Below are 27,819 nucleotides of genomic sequence, written 5' to 3' on the forward strand. Positions count from 1 at the left end.
ACTGGAATAATTTACATGAAGCTAATTCATGTTTATAAGCCGCGCCAGTGTATAAGAGGCAGCTATTAAGTTTAGAGGAAAAAAACATTTGTAGTGTAGAACACCCCAATGTTTCCAGTTATTTATTGAAATTCAAGTTGTTCAAGTCCAATGAATAGCTTGAAATGGTACAAAGGTAAGTGGTGAAGTGCCAGAATTTCAGAATTATACAAGAAGGCCTGTTTCAGGGACCACAAAATGGGTCAACATTTGATCAAGCCTTGGCAGTTGGTGCAACTAATTCCTATAGGTGTTCCAAGTTCTGGAGTACCTGCTACCTCCTCTGTCTGCATAAGAACAGTGGGCCTCATTCACGAACATCTTCTTAAAAGTCTTCTTAAGAAGTGTACTTAAGAAGGCGCCGGTTGGAAACTGCGCCACATTCACGACACGTTCTTAAATAAGGATAATCGTTCGCACCGGTGTTCTTAGGTTGATGAATGCCAACTGCGATGCCCGTGCATGTAAGTCCTAATTTGCATAGGTCACCGCCTATTATTTCCTATATAAGGTAAAAAATGTGCCGTGCTCAACAGGCAGCTGGAGGCGGAGATGGCAACGCGCAAAGGCAAGAAAAAGCCCTTGCGCGTTGCCAGAAAAGAAAAACTTCAATTCTACAGAAATAGAGGTGCTTTTACAAGGAGTGAGCGAACACAAGACCACCTTATTTTCACGTGTATCCACCGGTCATCAGGCCATCCAAAAAGAGTCGGCATGGAGCACCATTGCAGGAAACATAAATGCCGTTTCCACTAAGAAACGGGCCACCGCAGAGGTTAAAAAGAAGTGTTTTGACTTAAAATAGACTAAAAAAAAAAGATTAGACTGCACCGGAGGGATCTGGAGGAAACGGGAGGTGGGCCATCAATCAGAAGCCAAACCATTTCGGAAACTCTAGAAAATATTTACACAATCATGATGGAAAAATAAAGTCAAAATACATAGTTTGTGTGTGACAATGTATTTTTTCTGTGGTTACATTTCATTAGACGCTGCCTAATTAATACAGCAGCCCCGTGCTCTGGCTCAAGACGTGGCTGGGGGCGCATGTCGTTATCTGGGGGTGCTCCGTGCGCAATAGACACACCACGTTTCATTGCGATGTTATTCTGATGATCCTGCACACCTGCAAGAACAGAGAGGGAAGCCTGAAGCCTGAAGCCTGAAGCGGGACATCAAATATTCGTTGCTTTCAGCAAATAAATCTACATGGTCCCTATACATTCTCTCTCTGTGCAGCGCACGTCCAGCCAAAAATCTTAAACTTTTTTTTGATGAATTGGGATTTGACTATATATTTACCCATGGAGTATATTTTAGTTGTTTTGATGATAAATAATTGTTGGGATATTTTATTTGCACTACATTTTTTGGGATCAGGTTGCAAAATCCATCATGAGGGCGATTGCGCATTGAAAGTGCGAGCTTTGCTTGTGCGTAAGAGTCCTCCTGAGCGTTCGTAGAATTTGTTCTTAGATCTAAGAACTGTGAGTTAAGAACACGTTTCGTGAATGCCAAAAATCTTTATAAGAAGGCTTTAAGAACACATTTGTGCGTAAGAACGTTTCGTGAATGAGGCCCATTGTTCGGAGCACCCTGTGGTACTATACCCTCAGCAATGTACTGCAGAAAGTCATTTGTTGCTGCAAACATGTCAAGAAAAAAGGGAATTAACAATGGAGGGGCGACAGACCATCTTAACACTTAAAAATGTAGGTTTTTCCTCCAGAGAAATTGGAGTGTTCTAAAACCTTTGACCGATAGTGAAAGCTGCACCGGACTATAAGCCGCACATGTCCACGTCATAAAATGGTATATTGTGGCGTGCACGAGTCCTTCAGAACCAGGCTCTTTGTTTGCCAACAGCCAATCACATATTTATTTACAAATGACAGTTGTAAAAGTAGTTATTCATGTCTGTTGTACAGATTGTGTACAAATGTGTATTTTACTGTATTTCATGTATACTCTTTACTGTGAAATCTAGCAGTGTTTCCATGTTTACATTGAGAGCCAGTTGAAGACACAATCATTTAACATATCAATTCTACACGTTTGTTGAAAAAATGAAAAAAAATGAAAAGAAAATGTTTTTTTTCCCTTTCAGTGATTCATGTTGATGACGCTGAGATTGTTCCCAATGACAGCAACAGCAGGAAAGAAGAACCCAAAGAGAACTGGATGAACAAAATCAATGCAGACGATCCAGACTACTGGGAGACACAGACACGGATCAATAAACATCGTGATCTTGTCTTCAAAGACAACATTGAAAATCTTAAAACGCACTGCAACCAAACTGAAGAATAAAAATAAAATATATGTGATGTTCTTATACACTTTTTATACTGAAGTAAACATACACCGCAGTGGTAACTTGTCTCTATCCATCCCATAATGACCTACAAAAAAAGACATGATTGACACTTAGAAAGAGAGCGGAGTGTGTGTGTGTGATGATGATGAGGTTTCACTCTGCTCAGGAACACTTTGTGTCATTCTCTCTGGTTTTCACATTTACCAGATGATGCTTGGCTGTGAATGGGATGATGAGGTTGATGGTTGGGTACAGTACAGTTATGATGGAGAAGACTTCCTATCATTGGACATGAAGACATGGACATGGACAGCGGCAAAACCACAAGCTGTCCCCACCAAACACAAGTGGGACCATGCCAAAACTTCATATGATTACAATCAGCTTTACTTCACTGAGGAGTGTCCTTACTTGAAGAACCATGTGAACAATGGGAGGAACTCCTAATGCGGACAGGTAGAACCACATCATGTACTTTCACCTTTGAAACCATGTTAGCACGCCCCCTGCAGGAACATTACGAGCATTACGACCTACAGTCTTGTCTCTATGCTTTCCTCTTTCTTTCCTTTTCTCTTCTTTCCCGTCACACTTTCTCTCCACGTTGGCCTCCATCCACACGTGGTGTCACTTCCTGTGCAGAGCTTCCAGAGGTGTCTCTCCTCCTGAACACGCTGTTCCCTTCGGTCAGCTGCTTCACGGCAGGTTTCTACCCTGACAGAGCCTTTATGTTTTGGGGGAAAGACGGCGAGGAGCTCCACCAGGACGTGGAGCACGGAGAGCTGCTCCCCAACCACGACGGAACCTTCCAGATGGCAATGGACCTGAAAGTGGAGGTGACAGCCGACGTGGAGGGCAAATACAAATGTGTGTTTCAGCTGGCTGGCGTCAACAAGGACATGGTCACCAAGCTGGAGGGAAGAAGCATCCTGAGCAACGCAAGCCATGAAGGTGAGAAAGGCACATTTAGTTGAACATTCCTATCAGAAGTCCAACCTTCACCATCATTGATCCATGTCACAATAACAATGGTTGATGTTTGATAGGATGCATGCAAAGTAGTCATGAAGGTTTGCTTTTCATGCTTTTTCACTCTATTTGGGATTTTTGCTCTCAACGGGCAACTTGGGCGTCACCACGGTGGCGGTCCTAGCCATGGTGGTCCTCCTGGCAGCCATCTTCATGGTCAAGCGTCATAGAAACAGACAAGGCGAGGAACACAAATGTTTCCTTTGTCAGGAAGACGCAAAGAAGTCTGCATTTGTGAGAAGTGAATTTCATCTGGTTTCTCTTTCATTTCAGTCAAATACGATCCAGCTGGTAAGTCAAACATCTTCTATTTTCTTTAAGCCACAATAAAGAAAGCAGTGGTGAAAGCATCACTCATACAAAGGTCTGATGTTGACGTTGTTTAGCCTGAAAAGCACTTCTGTACTTTCTTTTAGTGGAAATTACAAGTACAAGTAAAGGAAGTAAAGGACTTCTTCCCTCCATGAGGACTAACTTGACACTCCTGTAAGCGCACGCAGTTATCAAGTGTCACTTGTGTAACTTTTGACATGAGGCATCATGATAAGGATCAGCCACGTGAGACATCAAGTGTGCACGTTCGTGTTTCCTGACTCAGTAAGAAGGTCTCCTAGTCAGGAAGTACAAGAGCAGCACTCTGCTTCTTCAAGTCTGCTTCAAGTGACTACAAATGTTGGAGTCACACAAGTGAAGATGCACCTTCTGGATGTACAACATAGCCGGCTCAAGATGTGTTTGTGGTCCGACAGTTCAGATGTCTTAAAAGGCTGAAAGGGGATTGGGACACAGCAAGCCAAGAGACAGTGAGTTATGGACTGTTTGCACCCGCCAATGTTCTTTTGACTTTCTTTGTGTGAAGATGATCTTGAACTTGTCTTTCATGACGCTCACCCGGCCAAATGCTAACATTTCCACTTGGACATTCCACAGGGAATGTACTGACATCCTGCTCCAGAAGATCAGACCATTAGGTCCTTTGTGCATTGCAATACAGAGGGATGTCTCTAGCAAAGCTACTTTTAACCACAAATATCAACAGTTATGAAATGCAGCTTCTTCCAACTAAAGATTTTAAGTCGGGTGAGAAGATACCTACCATCTGCAGACTTCGAGAAAGCAACACATGCTTTTATTACATCAAGGCTGGACTACTGCAATTCACTTTACGTGGGCCTCCAATTGTCGCCTCCAGGGGGTGCAGACTGCAGCAGCCCGGCTATTGACAGGGACTAAACGCTGGGAGCACATAACTGTGCATTAAGCTCTACACTGACTCCCAGTGAAACAAATGGTCCATTTTAAAATGCTACTGTTGGTTTATAAATGCTTGCATGGACTGGCCTCACTGTACCTGTCTGAGCTCCTGCAGCCCCGCACCCCATGTAGGGCCCTGAGGTCTGCAGACAAACTACTCCTGTGTGTCCCCCGCTCTCGATTTACCACTAGAGGAGGCAGAGCCTTTTTTGTGGCTGAGCCAAAACTCTGGAACAGTCTCCCGCTGCACATCAGTGATACACAACACCTGCGCACTTGAAAAACCTGCTGATAACCTACCTCTTTTCACTGGCATTCAACAAAGACCGAACGAGCACGCTGATTTTATTTTGTATATTTTATAGTTTTTAGCTAAACTCGCTGTCTATGTGTGGTTATTTATTTATTTATTGCTTGATTTTATTTGTCTCATTGTCTATATCAGGGATCTCAAACTCAATTTCACTGCGGGCCAGTGGAGGTAGAGTGTGGGCGAGGCTGTACCGCATCAAGTATTGGGAGTAGGGCTGGGAATATCAAGGTACCTCACGATACGATACAATTCACAATACATCCATGTGATAACACCACTGTTAGTTCAGTGTTGGTGTTTATAACACCAACACTACACTACTCTTTGATGTCCATTCGCGGGCCGCAAGATATGATTTGGTGGGCCGCAAATGGCCTGTGGGCCGCGAGTTTGAGACCCCTGGTCTATATAGCTTGTCCAGCCTCCACCTTTTATCTTGCAATTAAGACTACTTTTAGTTTGACACACTGACAGAGTAAATATGTCAGTAAATAGAGTAGATAGAGTAAATATGAAGCATTTATTTACCAATGAGAGTTGTAAAACTGGTTATTAGTGTCTGTTGGACTTTGAGTACAGGTTGTGTGTGAATGTGTAGTTAAACAATTACTAACTTATAAAGCTGAAATGCATCAAATGTCTGTAAAAGACAAATAGTGTTAATTGTCTTTTAGAACAGGAAGTGAGTCTTTACTGTGAAATCTAGCAGTGTTTTCATGTTTACATTAACACCCAGTTGAAGACACAATCATTTACAATATGAATTGTATAAGAAATATCACGTTCATGGGGTACGTACTAACTTTTTCAAGTGTCACTGAACAATTTTGCTCTCTTGCCATTACACTAATTATGTCTTGTCCTCAAAACACTATTTGTGTGTGGTTGTTTAATGGTGTGTCCAGCCTTACAATGGTGATACTATATCAGCTGATTTTGAGTAGTTCACCAAAGGGTCAAAGAATATTTGCTTCAACTCTCAGTATTTTTTTATTATAACTGTTTAATTCCTTTCTCTTACATAATTCTGCACACAATTCTGCTTACTCCATTTTCGGTACACCTGACAAATAGTGTCATATAGTGCTAAGATACACTACATGGGTCTTCCATACAATATAGCGGAGACGTTTACCAAGTGATACGTGACGTCAGAGTTACGCTGAATTCTCATTCGCTCATTAGAGCTCTATTAAAAGCTTGTATCCACGCCTTGGTTTCCGTCTTCCTCGACATTTGCATTTGCGAGTGAAATTGGTTTTGAACACTGTGTGTTTCTCAGAGGGATTACAGCGAGAAAATATGTTGTGATGCACTTCTGACCGCTGACCATGGACTTGTTTTTATTCATTCTTCTGGCAGTGCAAATACCCAGCGTGACGGCTGGTAAGTTCACTTTTTACCAAAAACCTTTTGTGCTACTTTATCCACAATCTAGTAGATATAAGTGTAAATATAACCATACCATACCAACTTTATTTAAAAAGTCCCATTTTTTCCAACAACCACAGTTGAAAACAAAGTGCTGTAATCAGAAATAAGTAAAGTATAAGAAATATATGAATACATAAAAACAAATGAAACAAACGAAAAAATTATTCAAAACAATTACAATTTCGTTAAAAAACACAAGTAAAAGATACGTGTTTTAAAATATAAAAATGTGAAGTAAAATACAATAAAACATTTAATTAAATAAACATAAGTTGAGTGTCTCATACTTCTTCCTATCAATACAGTTGATCCAGTTCAGGAGTTTCGTTATTGCAAGTGAGCGTTCAAATAAGGTCACGTGATTTCACAGAAACTTCACCCAAGCATTTACCTGTTATGGCCAAAGAGGGCGCGCAAATATCCTGTTTGTTGAGCAGGAAAGTATTTTTCCCGATTACTTCTTATTATGGACGCTCTTTCCTATTAACCAGCATTAGTCAGTGAATTGTTTTCATCTTCATTTGTCCAACATTTATAGAGGCAAAATTGTTGTCTTACTTTTAACATTCACATCGTCTTTAGTTACACTGATACACATCAAACTTATTATCTAAGATCATTTTAACGTGAGTCAGCGCTCTTGTGTAGCGTCAGTAATTATTTGCACAAACGTTGCTTCTGCTTAAAAAAAAACCCTCAAACGTTCAGATCACAGTGAGCTCGAGGTTACGATGTTAAATTACTATATGCGGTATATCATAATTACATTTTGTTATCTGGAAAACTACAACAAACGTAGTGCTATTTTACGACTTAAATGCTGATGGCAATAAAGAGACATTTATTTACCAATGCCTGTTGTAAAAGTAGTTATTAGCGTCTGTTTTCAAATCCATTCAGTACAGGTTGTGTACAAATGTGTACTTGAAGGTATTTTATGTGTACTTTACTGTGAAATCTATAAGTGCTTTGTGTTTACATTGAGATCCAGTTGAGAACACAATGAAATGTACAAAATTGTTGCCCATGAAACAAAGTAATAAAATGTGCTTTTTTTTTTTTCAGTGACTCACATGCTGAAGTATTTCCACACTGTGTCCTCTGAAGTTGAAAACTTCCCAGAGTATATTAGTGTTGGTTATGTTGACGACGTTGAGATTGTTCACTATGACAGCAACAGCAGGAAAGCAGAACCCAAACAGGACTGGGTGAACAAAATCACAGCAGAGGATCCACAGTACTGGCAGAGGCAGACGCAGATTAATGTAAACAGTGAGCTTGTCTTCAAAAACAGCATTGAAATTCTTCGGAAGTTCTCCAACCACACTGAAGGTTTGTTTATGTTGAATTCTGTACAATTATTTTATGTACTTTTTATACTACAACAAACACTAGAGGTGCATCGGTGTCGATAACGTACAGTATGGTCTCTACCTCAGTATTTGGGGCTGTGGTCCTGTTTCGATAGGTTTTTCGTTTTTAAAGAAATCGAATTTTTTGTTCCAAAATTCTCTCTTCATTATTATTGTTATTACATTATTTTAAAAATTAAGCGTGAAAATGAAATTAGTCTACTAGCAGGTAATTCTCCAATAAATAAAATTCTCAAATCAAAATATTGATATAGCATGCAAAAAAATGGAAGGATGTGGATGGCACTTGTATGTACTGTATATATTAAAGATGCTAAAACTAATCCTATGTACGTAGGTCAGTATATGGTACTATAAGCTATGTAAGCTTTGTGTTGTAGGTGACAAAGCAAATTTACAAGTGCAACAGTAAGAGTTTGAACAGGGTAATGATTATTTTATTTTTATTTGATTTCCTTACCTGAAGTGCAGCGCTAATACAGTAGTTGCAGCTTGCAGAACCGTTCTCATCTCTACTTTCATCACTCATCTTTGTCCATTTACAAACCTCGCTGCGCATTGACATCTAGGCCAGGAGGCCGAGGGTATCATAGTCCCCGTCCCGCATCGCCGTCACAGACTGCAGTTGCCGCCTTCACTCTCCAATAGGGATGTCTCGATCCGACCTTCAGGATCGGGATTAGCTATCGATGTTGTATGTTGAAGATAGGAAAATATCGTCTTCCGCTACGAGATCGGGCCGATCCGGTTGCTGTATCACTTCGTAACACTGGGCCACACTCCAACATAATGCGCCTCGAAGCTGGTTGCCACTCGACTCCCGCCGCCTGCATAAGAAGAAAACGCAACACCAGTGCAGAGTGAGCAACAGGAGGAGGACAGGAGCTGGAGCTGCGGGAGGAACTTTATTCTTAGCCCGCTTGTCTCTCCACTGACTCTCGTCAAGTGACCTCAACAACACTTCCGGCCTTCAAAATAACAGCACATCCTGTGGTGGCACAAACTAAGGGCGCCACAAAAAATAGCTTACATGAGTTTGTTAAAAAAAAAAAAAGTCATATATTCTAAATCACAGCACAAACTGATCTATAACCATGGCAAATGATTAGTCTTACATTAAAAGTATTTTTGCACACCCATTTTTTTCAATTTTACTTTTGTTGGATGGACTTTTATTGGATCCAAGAAATGTGGATCGTGACATCCCGACTCACCAATATATACTCTGTGCTATACTCTGTCATCGAATGCCTCTCCTTTACGTCCGCTTTTGGGCAGAACGTCCTTCACATGAAATATGTACAGTGTAGGAAATTGGACATTAAGTCACATTAGGTTTGCCAGCCCGGACAGGCACGCACCCGCACACACACATAATGCAAAATGCATGGAAAAACCACCGATCCATAAGGAGGATTTCCCCGTGGTGGGCGGACCGAAAGGTACACAATTTTACCATACTATCCCTAGTACTGCACTGATGCCTTGTCTCTGTCCATCCCATAATGACCTCAAAACAAGACAGGATTGACATTTGACAGTTAGAAATACAGCAGCGCGTGTGTGTGTATGTGTGTGAGGTTTCACTGTGTTTTACAACACTTTGTGTCATTCTCTCAGGTGTTCACATTTACCAGCAGATGCTTGGCTGTCAATGGGATGATGAGACTGATGAGGTTGATGGTTGGGTACAGTACAGTTATGATGGAGAAGACTTGCTATCATTGGACATGAAGACATGGACATGGATCGCAGCAAAACCACAAGCTGTCCCCACCAAACACAAGTGGGACCATGCCAAAGCTTATATTGAATACATTAAGTTTTACTTCACTGAGCGCTGTCCTTCTTACTTGAAGAAGCATGTGAACAATGGGAGGCAGGTCCTATTGAGAACAGGTACTTAAACCTTTGTAACCATGTTAGCACGCCCCCATAGGAACATTACTAGCATTACAACCTACAGTCTTGTCCTTATGCTTTTCTCTTTCTGTCCTTTTCTCTTCTTTCCCGTCACACCTTCTCTCCACATTGTCCTCCATCCACACGTGGTGTCACTTCCTGTGCAGAGCTTCCAGAGGTGTCTCTCCTCCAGAAGACGCCGTCCTCTCCGGTCAGCTGCTTCGCGACAGGTTTCTACCCCGACAGCGCCATCATGTTTTGGAGGAAAGATGGCGAGGAGCTCCACGAGGACGTGGAGCACAGAGAGCTGCTCCCCAACCACGACGGAACCTTCCAGATGACGGTGGACCTGAAAGTGGAGGTGACGGCCGACGTGGAGGGCAAATACGAATGTGTGTTTCAGCTGGCTGGCGTCAAGGAGGACATGGTCACCAAGCTGGAGAGAAGAAGCATCCTGAGCAACGCAAGCCATGAAGGTGAGAAAGGCACATTTAGTTGAACATTAGTGTCCTCAAAACAAGCACATTGGAGACGTTTCCTATCAGAAGTCCAACCTTCACCATCATTGATCCATGTCACAATAACAATGGCTGACGTTTGATAGGATGCATGCAAAGTAGTCATGAAGGTTTGCTCTTCATGCTTTTTCACTCTATTTATGCTTTTTGCTCTCAACAGGCAACTTGTGGGTCGCCGTCGCTGCCACGGTGGCGGTCCTAGCCGTGGTGGTCCTCCTGGCGGCCAGCTTCATGGTCAAGCATCACAGACAAGGTGAGGAACACAACTGTTTCCTGTGTCAGGAAGACGCAAAGAAATCTGCATTTGTGAGAAGTGAATTTCATCTTGTTTCTCTTTCATTTCAGTCAAATACGATCCAGCTGGTAAGTCAAACATCTTCTATTTTCTTTAAGCCACAATAGAGAAAGCAGTGGTGAAAGCATCACTCATACAAAGGTCTGATGTTGACGTTGTTTAGCCTGAAAAGCACTTCTGTACTTTCTTTTAGTGGAAATTACAAGTACAAGTAAAGGAAGTAAACTACTTCTGCCCTCCATGAGGACTAACTTGACACTCCTGAAAACGCATGCAGTATCAAGTGTCACGTGTAGCTGATGTTCATTCTGCCGAATGCTAACATTTCCACTTGAATTCATGTGCTTTTTGCAGGGAATTTGCCGTCATCTTCTTCCTCCAAAAGATCAGACCTTCAGCACATTAATGCGCTGCTATAGGAGGGTTGTGTCCATAAAAGTTATTTTGACTCACAGAGTAGCGTAATTATATTTGTGCTATTTTTTTACATGACAGCACAGCTTTCAAATGATCACCACCTGAAAGCCGACAAAAGCCTCTTGAGAACACAAATACATTTATATCCTTTAACAAAGCAAACTAACTCCTCAATAACTCAATTAGTCGGTACATTGACATGCAGGAATTTCTGCATGAATTTGTTTTAAAGCAGTTTTTGTTTTTTTTAAACCGCATTGAATTTAAGGTTCAAATTAACATGCGTAGATTATTCAATTGGAAACCAGATCCCTCTTGCATGGAGGACTCCATGTAGAACAAATGGCGCAGCCCTGCACAATGTCAAATTCACAAGAGAAAAAGATGACGCTGGTGGGGGGATGTTAAAACTTTGCTGTGTTTAACACAAAAGCATCATTTTTGTAGTCAAAATTAAATTACAGTTTTTTTTTCCAATTGCTAAAACACAATTTCGCAAACGAGGCTCGTTTTAGCAAAATACTTAACACAATGCACAATATAGCACAATAACAATATAACACAATCTCATATTTCCTGCAAAATGAAACATTGCATCCAAAACTACACACATCATGATGCAAATCAAACTTTTGCGCCAAATGACACACACTTCATTCATTTTACCAGATTTTTATGCCAAACCAACAACGCACTGTAGAAGAGCACTCTCATCTTTAGTATGCTTTGCAGGAATGCTGAAATTGTTCAAACTGAAACTTTTTCAGATTGTTCACATGCACAGAAATATTTGCAGATACACGCACCAAACCAGTCAGTGCAACATATGCACAGAAGTTGGAGTGAACTAAAATGGTCCCAAAAAACTGTCAACTGAAAAAAAATTGCAGAAAATATATAAAGAAAAAATAGATGAGAAAATAAAAGGAAAAAAAAAGAAAGTACCTTGCCATGCAGCTTCACCAACGCATAGTGCTTCGTTTGGGCACCCTAGTTAGTTGTACACTTGATAAAATGAATATATTTTTTTTATCATGTTTTTCTCTGTAATGACTACATAGTACTTGTGTAGGATACAAGAGTGCAGTTGTAAAGTGGGATGCTTATTTGCCTGCTTGAGAAATTGTTAACCCATAGATCAGTGGTCACCAACCTTTTTGAGACCAAGATCCCTGCTCTCGGCCGTGAACCTGCACAAGATCTACCCTCGCATATCTGCGGAGAAAATGATATATATATATATACAATAGAGGGTAGGGATTTCACAGGGACCACAAGAAAAAGTTTTTGAAGGCGTCATGAGGAAACAGAATGTCTCTCTGGAATTGTATTCAATCAACGGGTAAAATAAATTTAATACGGGGAATATGAAATTCTCCGGCGGAGTATTAGGGCCACATTGGAAAACAAAACCTGAGATTTTGAGAATGAAATCGTGAAAGTCAAAAATGTACAAGAATAACGTTGTAAATTTACAAAAAAAAAGTCATAAATTTAGGAAAAAGATCGTAAATTGCGGGAATAAAGTCACAAATTCATGAGAAAAAAAAACTGTACATTTACAAGAAAAAAAGTCGTAATATTATTATTATCTGAGGCAATGCCTGTTACGACGCAGTATTAAAATAATCTATGTTTTTTAGAATAAAGTTGTACATGTACGAGAAAAAACTTCTAACTTTGTTACAGGCATTGCCTGTGACAGCTATAAAAAGGGGGGACTTATGTGACCTTTGGCCTTGGGCATATTGAGGGGGCGGGGTAAGGAAGGCGGAACTGAGAAGGGCTCGACAGGCGAATCTGTTTGTGCTCAACTGCTCTGTTTTGCTGCCACTTTATAAATAAAATCATGCCTGAAACAAGAGGAAAGTTTCCTTCCTTCCTGAAGAGCTGTGCTCTATTTTCCCTCTGACACGTATGTCATGATGACACATCATATTACCTCGTCTTACGCCTTACCCCTAGGTTTACCCCTAGGTTTTGTGCGTTCACGAGAATCAAGTGGTGTCCCAATTCTCCTTAAACCGAGGGGTAAGGGGTACAGTATGTGCCAAGGGGTATATACAGTACCCGTTGAAAACAAGTGCGATAGGCTACCACAATTGAAACATAAGGGAAGGCGCAGCTACGACACCCGCTGAGAAGACTGAACCGCAGAGACCGAAAGAAACATATAAAGGTAAGTAATTACACATAGCTATTGAGTTTCAGAGTGGGATTCAGCCTTAGTCTATTGAGCACATAAGTGTGTTCAGACTGAGAAGTACGGCAGTCAGTATGTGGATGTTGTAGTAAAAACATAAAAAAAAAAACAACAACAACATAGGGGTGGAAATATTGGTATTATCAGTACCATACAGCAGAGGTGCTCACACTTTTTTAGCCTGCGAGCTACTTTTAAAATGACCAAGTCCCAAAGATCTACCTACTACTATAAATATACAAAGTACTGTATATATATTTACTATATTTATTTTTGTAAAAAGGAGTAGGTATTTATGTACGTTATACATGTATATCTGGAGTGCACGCACTTTCTCAGCATGCAAGTACAAGTCAAAATGATCTACGTCTTTCTATAAAACATATAACATATACAAAATGTAACCAGTAAACTCTGAAATTCTATTGTAACTATTAATGATTAGTATTTCACATTCACATTTTCAAAGTCTACAGGTAATCAAAGTAGTTGCTATCATAATTCACTTCAATATGGAAATAAAGATAATTACACATAACTCCTAAATAGTTGTGTACATAACCTGAGTACTGTTAATATGTCAGTCAAATTAGCTATGTAACGCTCATTAGGGCACACAGTTCATGTATTACATCCAGTTAGCATTTGCTATCAAACATGACCCATATACAAGAATTTAAAATGATTATGCAAAAGACAATTCAGCCGAAGTCAAGACAACATATTGAAAAGGTTTCACCAATGGGCACATTTTTAATTTCATCATGAAATAATAGTTTAAGAAGCCAACGTGTAGAAAACACTGATTTTTGTAGGATAGTTCATGACGCCAAGCAAAGCCAGTAAATACACTTTTTGTCTACGTAACTAGCCGCTACAAGTGAACAGATAACTTGTGTTATAGATATAGACATCTTACCGCTGAGTTAGTTCATCCATAATCATAATAATAAAGATGAAAGTTGCATCCTCGTGTGTAGCTTGAAATGCTGCGGGGGAGCAAGCGGGAATCAGGAGGGGAGCTTAATGTCAGCTGACTGATGTCATATGACAACTACAAAGTACCCAAACTACCTTGGCGATCTACCGGTAGCTCGCAATCGACGTAATGGCCACCCCTGCCATACAGTATGATCATGATGAGCTCAATTTATTTTCACAAATACTGTATGTGTGTTTTTTGTTGTATTGTTCATATTGCATTGGATTGGATCAATACCTAAATTCGCAGTAGAGTGCTAATCGATTAGAGACTGCACCGGGACACAGAAATGTATTCAATTTGACACACAGCAGCAGTCTGTTAAGCACTAGTAATGCCAGCCTCTGCAACGCTAGGGGGTGCTGATACTCCTTCCAGTTGGTTTAGCTGTGGGGCTTTTTCAGCAAGGAAGTGGCTACATGCTAGTAGCTAACTACCTTAAGTCGAGTGGTTTAACACAAAACAGAACACTTAGAATGTATGACCTTTTTTATTACTGCGACTTCCATCATGGGAGGGAGCTCCGTCACAGTCTAAAACTAATAAATTTTTATGGTTAAATTGCATCAGCTCTGCCTACAGATATGGTTGGCTGAGTGCGATATGGAGGACTCTACTACGGTTTGGACTGGACATAATTGGAAGGCCGACACATCTTCACCTGGCGCAAGGACCCGAGGAGCCACATTAACATTGTAAGGTATCAGCCTTTTATTTTATTGCTCCTTTTTGGAGTGAAAATGCGTTAACCTTAAGTGGCTGCCTTTTAAAATAAAAAAAAGTGTTACATTGTTAGTGTACAACGTATAGCTCTGGCTTGAGATGCCATTTATTTGATGACTCTTAACTACTGGCTTAATTGTTTATCAATTTATTTTTGTTTTTTATTCTTTTTCAGTTGTATATCAGTTTACTTCAAGGCGTGTTCAAATAATAACCCAATTAGAATGGAGGAATTTATTTATTGTGTAAAAGTGTCCTAACAATAGTATTTGTCCATAGCGCCTGTTGATGAGCATCAAAGGTGAGAAAAAGCCATCACCTCACTCATTTGTTTGCTCTACTTTTGAGAGACACACCCTGACCCGCCCCTAACTAGATGAGCCCGCCCTGTGTATACGCTCAACCACTTTGTAAAAAAGCAGACTTCGCTACACATCTTAAAATGCAGATTGCCAACTATCTGACAGTCAGCTACAGACGAAGGAGCTGTCAGTTTGCTAATGTTTTTCAGCCAAGCTAGTTAGTGTTTAGTAAATGTTGCAGTTAAAATGTGTAATGCTCCTGCTGTGGCTCACATGTGTCCTCCTGTCCCACTCCTTAATTTTACGTTGTTGTATGTGATATTTGGCATCTATTACACTGGACAAGTGCAGAGGTGCAGTGTATATGCAAAAAGTGGATAAAGTGCACAGTAGCGCTTCTTGGAGACACACTCTGTTGCAGCTCATTAGCATGAAAGCTACAGACCAAAAACACATTTAAACAGTCTAATTCAAGGCTACATTTTGGACATGTTTCCAATGAACTATTGTGGAATCTCTGAGCTTTAATAGTCGGGCCTTTGCGTGTCATTTTGTTTGTTGGCGTTGCAAAACATGCCAACCTTTAATATCCCGCATCCTGATGGCAGTATAGAGAAGGTATGTATCTATGAAGGTGTACAATTTGGTTCAAATATGTATCGATAAGCCATGATTGAGTTCTGGAAGTGGTATGATTGGCATTGGCAGTGATAGATTTTGTGTGGTTTGTGTGCGTGTGTGCAAGAGACATTTTGGGGGTGAGTAAGCGACATCTGTCTCCTCCAACCATTCGACTCATCTGCTATTTAGATTTGGGCAGTCGGCAGCAAACTGAATCTCATTAATCTTCAATTCGATGGCAAATTGTGACGTGCAGACGGCGAGAAAGGATAAATAAATCAGCGTGGCTTCCTTTCATGCAGCATCACAGCCCCTCAGATGGGAAGTAGATTTGTCACAGTTTACCTCGTGTCCTCCTGTCAAGTCAAGAGACAAGAAATGTCCTTTTCGTTTCCCAAGGTGAGCTGGACGCATCTTTGATGCCCACCCAAAAATGAGAAAAGCAACTAAATGGGGAAATAGGCAGACAAAATTGAAAACATAGCAGAAAATTGGGGCCAGCAGCTCACTTAACTTCTCTGTTGATTTTATTTACGCCGTATTAAACAAGCGCAGCCGCAAGAAATGAGAAGCGGAGACTCAAGGAAAAATGACAAAAGATTCAGACAGTACAGTCTCAAAGACCCAACAAAGACCTCAGCAACTGGGATCATCTCAAATCTGCAGCAACATCCCAGTAGCTGTTGCACATATAAGCTCAGCCACTGTATAGTCATGTTATATTGAGGCATAAGTCATCATGAATCATTCCACTTTTCCATATTTGTTTTTATTGTGTGTTTTCCACAAATTACTTTCTTCAGGCTTCTGATTGGCAAAACTGGCCTTACTGTTTGTGGCTATAGTGCCCCCTGCTGCTTTGGCATGTGCTTTACAGCCTGCAGTCCACGTTAAACATGGGCAGTAATGTTTTAGATATACAGTATATTTTTTTTATAAATACTGACGTGAGGACAATGACAAACAATGCACCGAGATGAGCAAATTCAAAATACAATACAAGCAGTTGATGTTTGCTAAATATAAGGCAGACTAGTTGGCCTTGGTAGCTTGCTAAATGCTATGAGCACCAGCCATCTCTTATGTCCCTGTAGGGATCCCGTAGCCTGCGCATTTGTGTTGCTCAATGTGATGTAAACAAAGAATATTAGGAGTGTAAAGGTGACTATAGGGGTGTTATTTCACGTCTACAGGACTCTGTTAAATAATGTTAAAAAATGTATTTAGAAAGTCATCAACAGGTTTTCTAAGCTCTAACTACGAAAATTAATATTGAATACTACTTCGCGTAAATTCACTTATCGCGATCGGGTCTGAAATTGGTCCCTGGAAGCCTTACACTCAGAGGTACACAGTGCGCTTGAATGCCTCAGCATATGAACAGCACCTGCACAGCGTAGGAAGTATAGTGCAGAAGGAGACAGACAGGAATTTGTTCATTGTTCTGTGTGCATTAAATGAACAAATAAATACATTTGTATGTAGTCAATCTTAAATAATTAAATTAATTCAATAAATAATCTAAAATCACTAAATGAAATGCATTCTGAAATAACTCAAATATAAAATAACGTAATAGCTGTAAACCAAGGGGAAACACTGAAAGCCATTAGCATGGATGCTAACATTAGTTATTCGTTGCAGTTTTATTATAATTGGACTACAAGATCACTGCCAGTTATTTTGGAAAGAATGTTTTCATTGTGTTTGTCAACCTAACTTTACTGTGTCAACTTGTTGATGTCATGATGCTCCTCATGTACCATGTGACACACAAGCAACCTTCATCCAGTCCTTTCATGTTGTTTTTGGACGTACCTGCCTTTTTCCAAACGTTTTTTATCTGCTCTGTCAATCCAAGCCCCTGATGTGTCAGGTCGTCAGTGCACCTCATGTTGTGTAAGAAACATGTCGTCTGCATCGTTGACTCTTCTGCCTTGAACTTGATAGCGCTCAAGTGACTTTGTCAAAGTCAAGTGTTTGAGTGTCTTCTTGTTGGTGAGTGTTCAATCATCTCGCGCTCACAACACAGCAGGAAGCTTCCCAGGAATCTGAAGCATGTACTTAACCCGCTGCCACGCCTTCAGCTAACCTGAGAATCAGCTTTATGTTGGCCATCATTCCACTAAATGTCGTTCAGCTTCTCTTCACCCTGTAATTCTTACTTTTCTCTTAGGTGTCCGTTCCTAGACACCCATCTACGATTGCAACCTATTGTGTTCATTTAGGACAGAGGTCACCAACTTGGTGCCCGCGGGCACCAGGGAGCCCCCCACGACCACATGAGGCGCCCGCAAGCCTTCTTTTCATTCAGGTTTTCAGTTGTTAATAATGTGCGAACACTAGAAAGAAATGCATTCTGAAATACAACATGTGAGTTGGATACCAGCATTTTGTTAATGTTGTGATAAGACAAACACATCAGGTTTGTTTGGGTTGAAATAAGTTGTGAAAATAAATGTTGCAAAAATTAGAATTGGTAAAAATTGGTACGTGCTGCTGCGTGCTGGTTACGTACAAAAATGTGGCAAATTGCAAGAGACACGCACATGGCCCGCACGGATTTTCAAACCTTGCACGCAGCCAGGTCGCAAAGACAAGGCAGTGAAGGAGTGCGTGACCCTTGCATGTGTCGCAAGTTTACAATGGAGGGTTCGGGGTGTAAAGTCACTTCGCGCACGCACGGTGACTGTGCGGAACATGCATTTGGAGGTTTGGAGAATGCTGTGAAACTTCTTTGTTTATTAGGCAAATTCCATATTCATAAGTCCAGAGTGATGTCATATAAACCAAACATTCACGGGCATTCTTCTGAACTAAAAATATTTTATGAATCACTGAAGTTGATCATTAAAAACAGGAAGGCAATGAGAACCTTTCATACGTTGGAGAACATTATAAAAACAATTCATATGAAAGACTAACTTAAGTGATATGTTGTGTTTTATTTAGTTTTTTTAATATTTTTCTTTTCAAATGTTATCCTTTATCCTTGTTTCTTGTCTTATTGTTTGTGTTTCCATCATGCTGTCCTGTAAGACTGCATTTTTAAATTTACATTAAATTCTGTATGTACTGTTCTGGCCTACTTTTATGCAAAAAAAAAAAGCGTTTATATATACAGTAGACGCCCCTACAATGTAAATAATCTGTTCCGAGAACCTTTATCACCACTACTACTATTTGAAGCATTAGAGGTTCATAGTTACTTGTAAAGATAGACATTGGCTCATCGACAATTGTCATGGGTCAGCATGGTGACACTTCATTTAGCTGAGTATTTTTTACTAATAAGACTTCCTCATTCACAGTCAACCATTAACCTGATTGTCATTCAGAGAAAGTGTGAGTGCGTGTCATAAAACGCTATTAGCACAATGTTCTCATTTGTATGCTGAACGTCCTCTGAGATTTCCAAAACAGCATCCCCAGGACTGTACAGGTGTCTGTCATCCCACACCTGATGTGTAGATTGCTGGAATTTCACTTTCCTGCCTGCAGAAGCTGTGATTTATTTGTTTTGAGAGTGTACTGCATCCATATTAATCAGTCACATTGTCACTTTATGTAAAACCTAGACATAGGAAAACATCATATAAATAATCCGTTTCTTTGCCTAAAATGTTGGGCAGTGTTTTTTGGGGTTTTTTTGGAGACTCTGTGACCTCCAAAGTTCACTCTCATCAGCGAGGTGTCTGCCGGGATCCGTTTGGAATATTTTTTCATACCAGATGTGACAGACAAGAAACAAACAACAGCCCCCAGGAGAAACTTGCCCTAAGTGCGGCCCACTGTGAGCACGCTCGTGCATAGACACGCACATGCACTCCTTGGCATGCTGCATATTTTTACAAACGAACACCTGAGAAGACCCAAAGTCCCACTTGGATTGTCAGCAGACATGGTTTCATTCTCAATAATTTGAGCACCTAATTTCTTCATTCGGCTTCATTGGAATAAATATTCCTCCACTCTGGTCCTTCTCCCACTCGCTTTGACCCCGTCTGCCACCCCACCAGTCTCGTTGCTGTTTGATGTGCCTCTGCTGAGCTTTTAGATATACAGGCCTCACTGCTCTTTGATAATCCTACACCATGTCTTTCTCGCCTTCAGTTCCCCTCCAGCACTGGGAAGCTGCCTGGTCCTGGTCGGCCGGAATCACTCACTGATTGCTTTGTTTATCAGCAGAGCCAGGGAGCCTCCGTCTTGAAACTCAGTAGGGAATTGCCTCGACTGTTCTCAGCCACGTAAAGCCACATTGTGTGGACACATTGAGCTACCCAAAGATGCCAACGAGGTCTTCGATACAAAACAGCAGCAACTCACAATTCAGCTTATATTTTTGAAAAAAAACATTCATAAAAAAAATTCCTGAACCACCATCTTACTTGCCTGCTCAAGGTTAGAGACCAAAACAAGTTTCCCATTGGTGGTTCCATGTCAACGGGGTCAACTATACTATACTTCTGCCCCGTCCTTCGGTGGGACACTTGTGGTAGACTGCTTCGGGTTTGTTTTGACGGTTTCCTTCTGTGCAGAATAAATATGTAGGGCCCTTTTGATTTCCGCATTAACGGAATCGCAGATGGAATCGCAGATTGGCCAGTAAATACGGAATCTATTGTTGAACACGGACTCTCTCCGAAATTGACATGATGTGAATGAAATGCGTTCATGGTGACGAGAAGGAACGTTTGTGTGGCGAAGTATTTCCATGGCGGACCGCTCAATTTTGGCCGATCTCATCACAAACACCAACCCGCCCCCTTGTGAACTAAACATGTTGAAACGGTGGCCTAAAACACTGGTGAAAGTTGGCTTAGTTTAGCAGAGCATGCTAGTGCAGCTGTGTGTGTGTACACCGTGATGTGTTTTACCGCTTTAATGTAACCGCTGATGTCGTGCAAGTTCTGAGTGAAATAAGGACGGGAGGCACATTTATCCTTTGTGCATAGGCTGACATCCCATTAAAAAAGTTAGACAAGCTGCAAATACTGGGCAAAATTGGTAAAATTGGATGTATTGCATCAATAAATGTAAAGATTTTTACATTTTAATTACTGTCCCAAAGGACACACTCTAAAAAATAAAAGGGATTTCATAGGCCCCTAAATATGACACAAGACCGATTTATCGTTGCGCAGTTTATTTCTTCTTTTGACTGTTGCTAAAGGAAGTTTTCCACAGCATCGATTGATTTATTGACAAAGTCTGAGAGCCAGCGTGAAGTGGTCATTTCTACAAAATATAAGTCTGTTTATGTCGACGTATTGTAGTCGTGTTAACGTCATCGTTATTGCTGGCATGATTTTGCAAAAGCAGATTTGTGGTTAAGTCAAAATCTGTGAAAATAAATGAAGAAGGGTGGGAGGGGCAAAAGGAAAGGCACTACTACAACATTAAAAGGTCCTTTCTTCTTTTGTTTGATATAGTTCTCAGCCATTCTTTCATCAACCTTTCTGCACAAATGGAGGAAAACGATATTAAGCTGCGGTAGATTAAAAAATCCGAGGGACGTCGATTTAAACTAGTTCCTCGGTATTTCTATTTCTGTTATTCTTTTGGGAAAAATACTTTAATTTCAATCAGGTCCATGAACAGATAGTTTCAGGCATTAGCAGTTGCAGTCCAAATGTTGTTTTTAGAGGATGCAATGGACAGAAGCTGCGAATGGCCGTGAATGACCCCCGGCTGTGGAGCGGGAAGGCTGTGATTACAGTGGAAGTAGAAAGTGTCCACTGGTTCTGTCCGCCGTGAGATAAAGCAACCGACTACCCGACTGAATCAGTCGAAACGAGTTGAGCTGAGTTGCTGATAAGATCCTGCTAGTTGTGTATTTGGACTCGGAAAGGCATGAAAGAACTTAATGGAACATCAGGAGCTACATGCTGGCCTATCAGCCAAACACAAGTACAAATGAAGCAGGACATCATCAGCATCAGCATGATGTTATTGTTTATTTGTCAGCAGAAATATTAAACGACTTCCAATTTCCATAAAACTTCGCAAAGTGTGACATGGGAGAAGGAAAAGTTGGTGTTCTGCTTTGATTATGACAGTTCACAGGGTTTTGATTGGATCAACAACCTAATCTGTGGAGACAAGCACTACTTACGTGCACTCTAGATCTTTGAATGTCTAAATAAGCCAAATAATCACATTTACTACATAAGTACTGTATTTTCCATGGTGTATATATCTATGGTATGCACCTTTTGCCTTAAAAAAAAGGGTAAACCTTGCCAGCATGAGACACTTGGTGCACTTGGAAAATATGTTTATCCGAAAACAAAGTCTTTTCTTTTCTTCAAAGGGCCGTCAAAGGGAGCTTAAAGCTTCCACATGAATGACTGCTGAGTGATGAAACTCCTTGCAAACGTCAGGACCACAGCCTGTTTATAAGGCACATTATTCCAGTCAATTCCCTCCCTACAAAGCTAAGACAGCCCATGGTTAGAGTAAGTCGCCAAAGACATCCAATTAGCAGGCTTGTGTGCCCCCACACTGCATCGCAGTGTCGGTGCAGCAGCCTTCTTCTTGACCTAACAACCTCTTGTCAGCTCACAGTGTCTGAAAATGCATAAATATATACAAAATATATACAACCTCAATCAGGATCAATGATGTTTTCAGACCTTTATCAGACACAGCAGCATTGGAGGCTAAATTGGTGGTCCGGGCTGTATGATGAGCCATTTTTGAGCCCAATTGGGCTTCAGTGGCCATCAGCAAAGTCTGCTATTGTGTGCCAGGTAATGATTTGCTGTCGTCCTTTGCAATATTAACTGTCATTCAGTGGGGCTAGATGTGTGAGGTGGAGGGTGGTTGCAATTACCTAGCTGCTAATGGCTGCTTGTCCACTTTTTACCAGCAGTCCACTCGTTCCGTCATTCCTGCCAGCGGTAGCGGACGGTCACTCTGCTTAGAGCCGAAACCTCATCAGACACAAATCCTCCAGATTAGATCAGAAGTCTGACATGAGGGGCCTCCAGTTAATGTTTGCATCCGGCTTGAAAAAGGTCTACTTGCACCCTCTTGTGGACATGCATCCACACATTCACAACAGTACGTGCTGAACAACAGCCACACACAGAATCCCGCCTCACACACTGAGATGCTGCCAGCGATATACAGTGTTTATGTCGACGCCCCTTGGACTTGGTGACTGACGTCAACGCAAGCATTCGTCAACATAACTGAAAGTGAAACTAGCTTGCACATTTACTTGTGACTTTGGCCAGAGACAAAGGAGAATGGGTTGGAGTAAAGTATTTTTGACCTTACTGCAGTTTGACACAGTTTTCCTGCATTTGTGCACATTGATTCTTCTGTTTTTATATATTTAATATTATTTTATTGTATGTCTTTATTACAATGACAATAAAGCTCGCATACATGCGCAAACCTTTCTCTCCTGTGGCTGACAATCAAAAATAAATAATTAAATGCGTTATGTGCTGAGTAGGTCTGAACCCCAGAGGCATGCGACTGAACAACAGTTGTAGTCTCTTAAACGAGCATCACACAAGTAAAATAAAACAAAGCCAACAAAGAAGGGAGCAGAAACACAAGGTGATGGTGCCAATAGAGCTGCAACAATCAAATCATCAAAAAAAAAAAATCATCCAATACCAAAATAATTAGACCAATTGATGAATCCCGATCATCAATTGGTATGAAAAAACATCATCCAGTACCAAAATAATTATACCAATTGATGAATCCCGATCATCAATTGGTATGACTATTTTGGTATTGGATGATTTTTTTTTTTATTATTAAAAAATGTAAATATTCTCTGATTTCAGTCTCTCAAATGTGAATGCTTTTAATTTCCTTAGTCATCCATGAAAGAAGACCAATTATCTTTGTGTTTTCAGCAAAACAAGGTAGTCACACCCATCAACTTTGACATTGGAAAACAGTGATTGACATTTTTGTCTCTTTTCTTATATGTTGTAGAACAAGGAAGTGTTAATGTTGGGTTCATATTGATTTAGTCCAAAAAAATTGAAGCAACAAGCTGCGGATTAATTGACTAAGAAAATAATCTTTAATTACAGCCATAGTGCGCAACAATCAGCAGCAGGGACGCCCAGTTGTCCTCCCTCCAGTCGCAGCAAGGGCAGGCAAAGTGAAGAATAGGGCGGACAAAGGAATGTAACAAAATGGGTACATTTTTGTAGTTGCTGTGGTAGAATCCAGGTTAATGCTGCCATGCTTTTATTTTGAAGCTTCCTTTGCAGTGAACAGGAAATCCATTTTTGCATTTTTGTAGCGTTGTGTAACTAGACATACTGTATGTCCCTGTTGTCACTTCACACTGCTTAGCGATCCTGACGAAGGTGACAGTACATGTCGACATCACTGTGTCGATTTTTCTAAGAAATTACCTCTTTGGGTGGAAAATTTTATGTCGACACGTAAACGACTATGAATGTCGTAAACGTGAGAGTGAATGGTTGTCTGTCGCTGTGTGCCCTGTGATTGATGGGTGATCTGTCAAGTGTGTATTTCCCACCTCTCTCCTCCCTAAGTCAGCTGGGATAGGCTCCATCCCCTTGTGGCCCAGTCTTGAAAATGGATGTATGTGGAGCAAAAACGCCTTCAGTCTTGTGTAATTTAACCTGAGATATGGGGATGGGCAGCACAGACTGCAGGTGCATACTAAAAATAGCGCCGTCTCATTGGACCCTCTGCTGGGGGATGCCGTGATGTCATGCATTATGCATGTATGCAAATGCAGGGAAATGGATTACATGAAAGGGCACCTGTGGTTCCCAGCTTAAAGGTATGTGCAACAGGGGAAATGAAGCCAACGCTGCCATCATTAAACCGACAGCACTGTGCAGAAGTGAAGTAACACTCTTGCAGACTGCCCCATGATTCAGAAATAAGCAACCGTGTTCCTACAACATCATTACCGCAGTTTGAAATGTAAATGATGTTTGTGCAGCAGGACCCCCTAAAGCCACCTCAAACAATGGAAGTAACAATTTATGATGGAACTTCTTATTTATTATTGATTTACTGGTTTAAAGTGCAAGATTTATTCAACTTTTTTAGGCATATTTTTTTCCATAAAATTAAGTGAATTTAAATCTGTCCCTCTGACCATCTTTGTATTCCAGCAGGAATAGTTCAATTCCACTTGTGATTAGCCGGAATTTATCGACAGACTGGTTGTTCTGTAGATTTCAGGTCACTTTTCTGTGAATCAAGACGTAACTTGCACGGTTGCATGCATGTGTTAATGGCCGTGTTTGCTTGTCTCTTGCGATTGCTTTTAGCACTTCACTGTCAAACAGGAGGCCGATCAATGTCGTGTTATCACTGTAACTATGGAAACCAGGCAATGATGTTTACTTCACCTTTTCAGCATCTGAAAAACGGTATTAGACTACGAATTTGTGTCATTATTGGGCTAACATTGTCGTGTCACTCAAGCATTAGAATATCCATTCATGCACACATTTTCTATTGAGTTTATCCTGTTATGGATTATTGACTGATCACTGGTCTGAAGACGTTTTGTAACCATTGAAGACAATTCAGTGTCCTTAGCATGCATGTTCGCATGCAAGAAGCTTCAATACCTGGAGATACAGTGGTGTGAAAAAGTGTTTGCTCCATTCCTGATTTCTTATTTTTTTGCATGTTTGCCACACTTAAATGTTTCAGATCATCAAACAAATTAAAATATTAGTCAATGACAACACAACTGAACACAAAATGCAGTTTTTAAATGAAACTTTTTATTTATAAGGGAGAAAAAAATCCAAACATGCAAAAAAATAAATCAGGAAAAGGGCAAACACTTTTTCCACACCACTGTAACCCACACAAACACAAGAAGAACATGAAAATGTATTTTGTGCCAGTGCAACAGTGCTGTAAGTAGGGCTGAAACGATTATTTTCTTAGTCAAGTAATCTGAAGCTTGTGGTTTTGATTCATCAAGTAGTCGGTTAGGCCCTCAACGGACCAAACCAATATGAACCAAACACAGTTAGTGGTTTGGTCCGCAACACATCAGAAAAGAAGCAAAAATGTCAATCACTGTTTTCCAGAGTCAAAGGTTATGTGTGTGAATATATTGTTTTGCCTAAAACACAAAGAAAATAGGTCTGCTTTCATGAACGACAAAGGAAATATTCACTTGAGTGGCTGACATCAGAGGATATTAACAATTTTATATCAAAAGTCGATTTAATCGATTTACCTAAATAGCTGTTGATTTGGGGTGTAATGATTCATCGATACATTGATTCATTGATTTATATATCTATCTGTGTCCAGCAAAGTTTCCATTCAGGACGACATATATGGATCTAACATTGTTTAAAAGGTAATCAACCAATTAATTGAATCGATAGTAGGATATAAAGCATTGGATTCAAGCACGACAGGCTTTATGTGTATGTGTGTGGGTTTTTTTTTTTAGCACTTTTAATGATAGAGACGTTAAACTCGTGTAACAGTTCGATTTGGCCTAAGTTGATTATTCATGCCTGTCGCGCGGATGACGTCATGTAAAGGCGACTGTTGTGGTTACCAAGGGTTATAGTGTGGTTGGTTGGAGCCAACACGTCCTCTCCAAAGAGCACACGTTTGTGAGTTTTTGTCCTGTCAAGAGTGACTCTAGACGTCCTACACCTCGGACTCTACACTCGATGCCAAATGCAAAGCCTGCCTCTAAAATTGATTTGTTATTTCATCTGTATTTATTGGTGATGCACACGTAGCAGTCTCTGCCACTGACTTGTTGATGTGCAGTAGAGTGTTTGTGATGTTTGTCAGGTGATTTTTTTTATACTTCTTTACTTCAGTTTTGCTGCCGGAGAAATTCCTCTTCCTCGCCGTCTTTGCTATGATTTGGGGGAGGGAAAAAGTCCATTCATGCATTCTTAAAGGGAGTGCTGCTAAGAGGCGGTAATTAAAAATTTGCTTTTTTAAATCAGATTCATTGATTAATAAAAAAATAATCAATTATTAATCGCTATGATTATGATGAATTATGAATCGATTATTAAAATAATCGTTAGTTCCAGCCCTAGTGTTAAGTTGCTGTGTGATGAGTTTAATGTTGTTTGTAAGATGACACCGTGAGTCATGGGAGTTGACAACTCATCCCTAATAACCACACAATGACTCCAAATTGTTGGTCGCCGAATTAACGTTTTTAAAAGTTGAACTTGGAATTTGTGAGAAATATATATTTAGTCGTTCAATCTGTTCTTTTAAGCCACAATTAGCATATGCTAGCTGAGGTGTTGTTCTAGCGTAATTTGGAGCCAAAGAGGGACAACACCTTTAAGAAACACATCGGATGTTCTTCCTGTAATTGAGGACAACTTCATATATTCGGCCTGAGGGGGAAATTAACGTAATCTTTCTAGCTGCCGCTACCACGGCTTCATCCTACACAAACCAGCCAGATGAGGCGTGCTTTCTTTCATCCATTGACATCCTCCTATGGAATGTTAAAGGCGCACAGGCACTGTTGTGAACAAAGGTGACAGCGTTCGGTCATCCGTCGGCTTCAGGTGAAATTGCCCTCTCAGTCATGACTGCGGCGCTGACCCTGGAGACTGGAGCTTAGCTTCAGACAGGCGGTACATATGTGAAGTGCAACAAGGGAAGGGTGGGAGTCGTGGGGGGTTTGAAGGTAAGCCTTGTTAACTGCACTGACCCGCGTGTTTGTGCACTTCATGCACCAACTGTGGAAATAAAGATTGATTTTCCTGCGTCTGGAGCAAGGCAGCAATTGTCCTCGAGGTGTCTCTCCCCATATGCTGCCTCGTTGTGGCCGAGATGCTGGACACTAATGCTGCCGCGGCTATTTAGTGTGCAAGCTTCATCGTCTCGTTGGTGCACCAAGTTGATTTCCCTGGCGTCCTCTCCATGTGTGATGCAGAAGATACCAAGATGCTAGGCATTGTATACAGCATCAATTAGCATGGCGTCTTCCAGCTCTACTCTTTATGATCAGTTTATTTTTAGCTCATGTAGAGAGTTTTACCATGAAGCCGACCTGCCAACTCGTACGCATTTTTTTACCTCAAAGAATGCTGGTATGATTTGTCACTCCCAATCA

The 27,819-nt window shown here is 40.7% G+C and overlaps 1 protein-coding gene and 1 pseudogene across 1 annotated transcript; both read left to right on the top strand.

Annotated features, from left to right (window-relative positions):
- The window catches only part of LOC129190303 (major histocompatibility complex class I-related gene protein-like), a 43,554-nt pseudogene extending 38,936 nt beyond the window's left edge, over positions 1–4,618 (top strand).
- A 1,553-nt stretch (positions 4,619–6,171) lies between these two features.
- LOC129189602 (H-2 class I histocompatibility antigen, Q9 alpha chain-like) lies at positions 6,172–14,280 on the top strand. Its single transcript, XM_054791442.1, has 7 exons — positions 6,172–6,338; positions 7,452–7,718; positions 9,380–9,658; positions 9,829–10,137; positions 10,340–10,432; positions 10,525–10,542; positions 10,829–14,280. The coding sequence occupies exons 1-7, from the start codon at positions 6,284–6,286 to the stop codon at positions 10,891–10,893; spliced, it is 1,086 nt and encodes a 361-aa protein (XP_054647417.1). The 5' UTR covers positions 6,172–6,283; the 3' UTR covers positions 10,894–14,280.
- Positions 14,281–27,819: the final 13,539 nt, after the last annotated feature.

The sequence above is a fragment of the Dunckerocampus dactyliophorus genome, chromosome 11, assembly GCF_027744805.1.
Source record: "Dunckerocampus dactyliophorus isolate RoL2022-P2 chromosome 11, RoL_Ddac_1.1, whole genome shotgun sequence".
In the NCBI taxonomy this organism is placed as follows: domain Eukaryota; kingdom Metazoa; phylum Chordata; class Actinopteri; order Syngnathiformes; family Syngnathidae; genus Dunckerocampus; species Dunckerocampus dactyliophorus.

What these genes read in the sequence shown, in the direction of transcription:
- LOC129189602 (XM_054791442.1), top strand. Translation starts at nt 6,284, where the DNA reads ATGGACTTGTTTTTATTCATTCTTCTGGCAGTGCAAATACCCAGCGTG. An exon ending in AATACCCAGCGTGACGGCTG is followed by an intron (nt 6,339 to 7,451) that starts GTAAGTTCACTT and finishes TTTTTTTTTCAG; the next exon opens with TGACTCACATGCTGAAGTAT. An exon ending in GAGCAACGCAAGCCATGAAG is followed by an intron (nt 10,138 to 10,339) that starts GTGAGAAAGGCA and finishes TGCTCTCAACAG; the next exon opens with GCAACTTGTGGGTCGCCGTC.